Source organism: Penaeus chinensis, chromosome 8 (assembly GCF_019202785.1).
Source record: "Penaeus chinensis breed Huanghai No. 1 chromosome 8, ASM1920278v2, whole genome shotgun sequence".
Taxonomy (NCBI): Eukaryota; Metazoa; Arthropoda; class Malacostraca; order Decapoda; family Penaeidae; genus Penaeus; species Penaeus chinensis.
In genome coordinates, this window is record NC_061826.1 from 41,176,104 (window position 1) to 41,183,603 (window position 7,500).

Sequence of the window (7,500 nt, forward strand, 5' to 3'; positions counted from 1 at the left end):
TATATATTATTTATATATCTTATATATAATATGTAATATATATTATTCATATATGTATATATATGCATACATATACATGTGTACATATATATAAACAAATACATACATATATTCACACACATACCGACACACACGTGTATATGTATGTATTTACGCATGCATATTCTCGTGCAAATGCATGCAGTACAGACTGATGCAAGCGCAAAGCTCCGACATGTGTGGGTACTTAACGTCAGTAGTTATGAAAGAATTCAGAACTGTCCGTCTTTCCCTCCGTATATCTATCTATTTATCTTTTTACATATATGACTATCTTTATCTCCTTAACTACCTACTTTCGTGCCTATCTGGTTTTGTCTATCTATCTGTCTTTCTCTCTACATTAATGCATAGCAGTTGGCTTGCGTAATCATGGCAATGTATGAAGTTCTTTACAACATGATTAAAAACAAAATTTACATCACGTTTGGCGATTTTGGGGCTTATATATTAATTAAGATTATTTGTTAAGATTATTAATATTTCGGTTTCAGTTATGAAGTCGCTCTCTCTCTCTCTCTCTCTCTCTCTCTCTCTCTCTCTCTCTCTCTCTCTCTCTCTCTCTCTCTCTCTCTCCTTCTCCCTCCCTTCTCTCAGTCCCTATCCATTTCCCTTCTCTCACACTTCCTCCCCCCCTCTCCTTCTTCCTCCCTCCTTCTTCTCCAACTCTCTTCCTCCCCTCCCCCCTTTTCGCCAACTCCAGAAACCGAGTCATTAACCACTTTTCCACTTCCACTCCGGAGTTCCAAGCCTCCACCATAGCCTACCCCGATCTTGTCCCTAAGTGGCCTCGCTCGCTGTCCCTGATTCCACTTGAATGATTTGTGGACAATAAGGAAATTGTTTATTCGTGCTTGCAGCCAGCCTTCAGACCTGCCATAAATTTGTATAATGTAACAATTGGCGATAATTATTGAGAATATCCTCTGCTTGTTGGTGAAGCAGTTATTGGCGAAGTGTTATTTGCTCGTTCTGTTCTGTCGCACCTCAGAGTGACCATACGCTTGCTTGCTTCAGGCTTGTGTCGTGATAGAGTCTCTAAAGCATGCAAAGTGTGTTTCTTCTTCTTTTTCTATTTTTTTGTGATTTTTTTTTCTCGTGTGATTCATGCGTCACTTCCGCTGCTCTCTTGCCTTCAACGAGGAGATTCTAGGTTTGCGCCCTCTTGCGTGGGGCGACGGCGAACAGCGGCGTCAGAAGTCTACCATTTGTCTATTGCTTGATATCTCGATTGCTTGCTTTACTCGCACGGCTCTCCTCTTGATTGTTTGCTTGTGTGATTGCCTTGACCCACTCCACACGCGCTCGCTAAATGCCAATTGTTGTCCATTATCCCGGAGAGGAACAGGGAACGAGGAGAGGGAGGCAGCTGGTCGACGCTCAGCCACCTGCCATTCACGTGATCCTGGGATTGCGTTGATCTGCCAGGCTGTGAGGTGCCGTCAGCGCCACCGCTCTGGAATGTACAGAGCTGTATGCTTGCGCTATGAGAGGTACTTATGAACAGGACGGTACTGTTACTGTTCTATGCTTGCGCCATGAGGTAGTTATTGACAGGACGATACTGCTACTGTTCTGAGCTTTCGGCATGAGGTAGTTATTGATAGTACTATAATATTAGCGGTATATGTTTATATTCCATGAAGTAGGTATCAACAGTACAGTTTGGAAATATGCAGTCATATGTTTGTGTCATGAGGTCCTTATTGACAGTATGGTAATATGAGTGTACTGTGTTATGTGTTGCAGTTACGGTACTGTGTTATATGTAGTACGTATGAAATCGAATAACATATAGATTAAGATCAATATCGTCCTAATATGTTCTGCACTATACCCAAAGGAATTGCATGTTCCTCTTTCGTACCGGTGTTAAAGCTTAATCAAAAACGCAGTAAGTCACTATAGAATTTCTTGCAGATCCCAGAAGACTAACCAACATGCACTGTGATTCCGTGAATGCAATTGAAAATTATTTAGTAAACAACAGAACACTTCTTTGTAAACAACACAGTCATTGCCATTAAAGTAGCTTTCACAGAAATATGAATACAAAAGTGGATTCTTTTCGAATTATCTTTTTTTATGTACGGGGAAAGTAAACAAATGGATAATCACGGTAATGACAGTGCATTTAATGGTAATGGTAGTTATGTCAATTGTTGTTATTATTCCTAATTAGGGTTAAGATTAAATGGTAGTTATGATAACCGTTATCACGAACACCCGTACGACGTCCCTTCATCCCTACGTTCCTCTTGCCTTCCCCTCATCCCCAGCCTCCTCTTCCCCTTCTCAGTCCTACCCCTCTTCTCTGCCCTCATATGCCTACATTCCTCCATTCTTTTCCCTTCCTCCTCTTCCCGTGCCTTCCCTTCTCCTCATCTCCTCCCTTCATCCCCTCCCATCCCTCCGCCTCCCTATCTCTTCCAAGTGTCACTCTAGTGCAGAAGACAGAGAGGTCTTTAGGCAGCCGTCGACGCCCATTACCCAGCTCTTTCCCCTCTCTCTCCCGCTTTTTTTCTCTCTCTCCCCCGCTTTCTCTTCCCCCCCCCTCTCTCTCTCTCGCTTTCTCTCCCCCCCCCCCTCTCTCTCTCTCTCTCTCGCTTTTTCTTCCCCCCTCTCTCTCTTTCTCTCTCTCTCTCTCTCTCTCTATCTCTCTCTCTCTCTCTCTCTTTCTCTCTCTCTCTCTCTCTCTCTCTCTCTCTCTCTCTCTCTCTCTCTCTTTCTCTTTCTCTTTCTCTCTCTCTCCCTCTCTCTCTCTCTCTCCTTCCCTTCCTCTCTCCCTCCCTCCCTCCCTCCCTCCCTCCCTCCCTCCCTCCCTCCCTCCCTCCCTCCCTCTCTCCTTCCCTCCCTCCTTTCCTCTCTCTCTCTCTCTCTCTCTCTCTCTCTCTCTCTCTCTCTCTCTCTCTCTCTCTCTCTCTCTCTCTCTCTCTCTCCATCAGCTGCGCCCTTTGTCGCCTTAACCAAGTACATCCCCCTTTTCCTCCCGCAGCAGATATCAACATCCTCATTGACCGTTTGACCTTGAGACTTCCTCTCGCCTTCTGCATCTTGGAAGAGACCCATGGGCGCGGGGGGAGGGGGGGGGGGGGATCCGGGTCTTTGCCTCTTCCGGGAGCGTTGGTGTCGCCATCTTCCTCCTCTTCCTCTTGTCTGTCTGAGGTGTGTTTTAGTATGCGTTAGAGGGTACTTCGGCGTACTAATGGTTTCGCCCACATACATGATTCCACGCATGTGTATGCGAATTCGTGTACACAGAGACACAGCCAAATAGGTGCACATACACACATACACGCGTCTCCCTTTGTATTTCTTTCTGATGTTTTGAAGTTTTAATCAATAGTAACACTAATGACATCAGTAAATGGAATGATGGCAATTCGCAATCAGTGTCTTTACCTTTCGTGCGGCTGTGTTGATAAGACTGTCCCTGTTTCAGTCATCCATTTGTCTTTATCATAACCGTCATCATCTCTCTCTCTCTCTCTCTAGGCTTACATGCATATGATCGGAATAATACGTCGAAGGTCAGCTCCGAGGAAGTTTGACCCAGTATTGTCATCACCACCATTGCTGTCACTGTCTCTGTTGTCACTATCACCATCATTATCATCACCATCATTACCATTATCTGTTGTTACCATCTCCATCACTATCTTCATAATAATTATGGGTCGCCATATCACCCTCGTGACTACCTTCACCATGATTACCGCTCACACCATCATTATTTCTCATAATCATCATACACACCGTCATTATCTGTGTTGTTACGATCATCATACACATCGCCATTCTTACCATCACTGTCGTCATTGTCACCATCATTGGCCCTGTTCTCACCATCACAGTCAACGTCCTCGTCATTATCCTCACCATCACCTTCACTATGAATCATAACTCTACACAACAGCCTGGGAATAACGCAGAAACAAGACACCAGCGAGTTCTCTGAAAATCATTTGTCTTCCCCGTGGTAAAATCTACCCCAGTTTAGTGACAATGGGATTTTTTTTTTCCCCTCTTTCTTTCTTTCTTTCTTTCTCTCGGTGCCATAGAAGCAGGTGTCGAGTCGCTACCATTAGCTTTGGTTAAAGTTGTTGGTGGCAGAGGAGGGGGAGGGGGGTGTATGGAAGGATGTTCTTTGTGTATATATATTGAGGGTTATTTTCTCTCTCTCTCTCTCTCTCTCTCTCTCTCTCTCTCTCTCTCTCTCTCTCTCTCTGTCTCTCATACATACAGACACACACACACACACACACACACACACACACATATATATATATAAATATATATATATAATTTATTTATTTGTCTGATTATTTATGATGTGTGTTGCTTTTGTATTTATTTTTTATTTTTATTAGTTTTTTTTTTTTTTTTAGTTATTTTAAATGTTTATCGTTTGCTTCTCAATCCGCTCTTATATTCTTTCGTGTAAAAATATTGTAGCTGAAAAAGTTTTGTTATTATGGATTTTATACCGGATTCTCCTCTCCAAGTCCTTAGTAAGTGTTGGTAGTTTTAAACCATTTATATACTAATAGATAAGTCAATAAATAAATTAGATAGCATCACCATAAATTGGGATTTGCTTTAGGCAGGTAGAGCATATAGAGCTATGTGATACGTGGGTTAAGAAAGAAAAATGAAAGAAAAATAAACAAGTAAATTAGGTATATTGATGTTGTTTTTTATTTGGAAAAGGCACTCTACAGTCATGCATTATATACAGGTATCATTGTCCTTTCTTATAAATAACACCACACAGAAGTGCATATCATACAAAGCCATAAGCTAAAGACAGAAAACGGGCAGAGGGTAGACTATTATAACCAAGCATTACGACCGTGTTACGCTACAAAGTTCAAGCTAAGAAGCATAATACTTTTCTTTTATAGTTTAGCGGAATCTTTTCGGTCTTTTGAGATAGATAGATATTGTTTTTGGGGTGGGGGATCATGTGTTGTTCTTCTTTTACGTATTTTAAGGTTTAGCTGTTGTTATTGCTTTTTTTTGCGCATTTCATTGTTCTTCAGTTTGCTGTTCGGTTTTGGGTTCCTGCGCTCTCTCTTCTTCGGCGTTCTGTGATTTCTGCGCCTGTTGTTCTTCGTTTGTCTCTGCGTTCTTCTGTTCTTCAGCTTCTTCGGCATTTTTCGGCTGACTTCTTTGTTCGTCGACTTGGCTTTGTTCACTCACTTCCGTCTCAGCAGGTTCTTGTTCTGCATGTGGTTCTTCAGCAGGTTCCTGTTCCGGAGTTCTCTTCTCTACGTTCTGCTGTTCTTCGTGCTGTTCTAATTCTGTTGCGACTTCGGCAGTGTTCGGTTCTTTTACTGCTGAGTTCACTTCGGCTTCAGCAGGGTTTTGGTCAGCCACAGCAGCAGATTCTTCAGCAACTACAGATTCAGCATCATTCTGTACTGCTTCAGAGGCTTCTGCAGCTGCGGTTTCAGTAAGGCCTGATTCCTGTGTTTCCACGTCTGTAGATTCTGCAATGTTTTGCTCCTCAACAGCTGCGGCTTCGGCAGGTACTTGCTCCTCCTCAATCAGAGTTGCAACATTCCTTCCTTCAACCGCAGAGATGATGAACTCGGCAGGGATATCTTGGCCTCTTGGCACCTTTTCCACGAAGGTGATGTCGGCCGCATTCTGCTCGCCGATGGTGGCCTGGTCCAGGGACTTTTCGCTGCCTCCTTCCTGGTGGTCGCTGGAAACTTGGTCCTCTGCGGTCACCCCTTCGTCGACAGGCTGTTGTGCCGCGTTTTCTGCGACGGTTCCTTGCTCGTTCTCTTCGGCGGCCGAAGCAGAAAGGCCGACTTCTTCATTCGCGTGAGCTGTTTCACTAACCTCAACATCATCTACCTGACTGGGACTGGCGTTAACTTCGCCCAGGATCCCATCAGTTTCTTCATAAGCTTCATTCTCATTGTTTCCCTGGCCGTCAGCAACTGCCTGACTGACAGTCGAGTCGTCAGCAGCTCTCTGAGCAGCCTCAGGATCAACAGAAATGATCAGGTCGTCGCCAGTCGGTTCATCTGGGCTCTTGTCTGAGACGGCGTCGCTGGGTTCGATCTGGTTAGCGGTTCCTGGTGCCTGTGCGTCCTTGTGCTTAACGGGAAGAGCCAGGATGAACGGGTCATCCTCAGCGCGGACGACGTCCTGTCTTTGAGTGTTGACTTCGGGTACCGCCTGGCCCGAAGGACGGGAGAGCACCACGCCCACACTCACGCACAGCAATATCTGGAAAAAGGGGAAGGATAATTCGAGTGTTAAACGGCACAACACTATACCGTGACGAAGCAGAGGTGGAGAAATCCACTGCACACAGGAAATGATAATTCTAATAGTGATTTGTAAATAATGTAATGTTATAACTATATGTTTGCATTACGATGCAGTGAAAACTTATCACTATACTTCGTTTTGCCATCATCTACCATGAGTGAAAAAAACACATAGGCCTATTATTTTAACCTGACAAAAAATTGTTCTACATTCTCGTACTTCTGTATGGAGATCTAAAAGCATTAGGTTACGGTTTGCAGTAATAATATTTACGATGGTAATGATAGTAATGGTAAAAGCGATAAGATTTTTTTAACCTTCTTTCTATCAGGTTTAATACTAAAGCTCAATATGTTCGAATATTGACAGTTGACTATATACTCGTTATATATAAGTTTGCATACATATATTTATACTCAAATGCTTATATTTATATATATATATATATATATGTATATATATGTATATATATATATATGTGTGTATGTATATATATACACACACACATACACATATATGTGTGTGTGTATTTATATATATACATACAACATATATATATATATATATACATATATATATGTGTATATATATGTATATATATATATATAAAACATCAGACTTCTCATATGAATAATAAAGTTAGTTTTTCCTCAGCCATTACTCTTAATTAAAATAACTTTAAAGTCTAACTAAATCTGAGTGTTCTGCGCTGCGATAATTAACCCTGACAAAACTCTTAACAGAATAGAGGTTAATTCCACCAGAAAAGAACCAAAACAAAAACACGGTCTTTTTAATGACACTGTGGAGATAGAAGCTACGACAGACAAACGGGGACCCACCAAGAACCGATTTCCCATCTTGTATACAGCGAACACCTGATGCCCGGCTGAACTGACTGACCGAGAGGGGCGAGTCGTGGCAGTTCTTATACCCTTGCCTGGCCTTCGTCACCTCCCCTCCCCTCCCCCTTCTTTCTCTCTCTCTCTCTCTTTCCCCCCCTACCCAGACCTAATGCCCACTACCTCATGCCCCCCTCCAGGTTCCTGATCTTCCCCCTCCTCCTCTCCCGTATCCCCCTGCAGCTCTCTCTCTCTCTCCCTCCCTGTAATATATTCTACCCCTCCCCTCGTGATTCGCAGTACCCCCTCCCCTCCACACTCTTGTCCTCCC

The 7,500-nt window shown here is 43.2% G+C and overlaps 1 protein-coding gene across 1 annotated transcript; it reads right to left on the minus strand.

Annotated features, from left to right (window-relative positions):
* Positions 1-4,714: 4,714 nt before the first annotated feature.
* Positions 4,715-7,218, minus strand: LOC125028106 (RNA polymerase II degradation factor 1-like). The gene is made up of 2 exons (XM_047617438.1): positions 7,170-7,218; positions 4,715-6,282 (listed from the first exon to the last, which is right to left on the minus strand). The coding sequence occupies exons 1-2, from the start codon at positions 7,185-7,187 to the stop codon at positions 5,068-5,070; spliced, it is 1,233 nt and encodes a 410-aa protein (XP_047473394.1). The 5' UTR covers positions 7,188-7,218; the 3' UTR covers positions 4,715-5,067.
* Between the last annotated feature and the right edge of the window lie 282 nt (positions 7,219-7,500).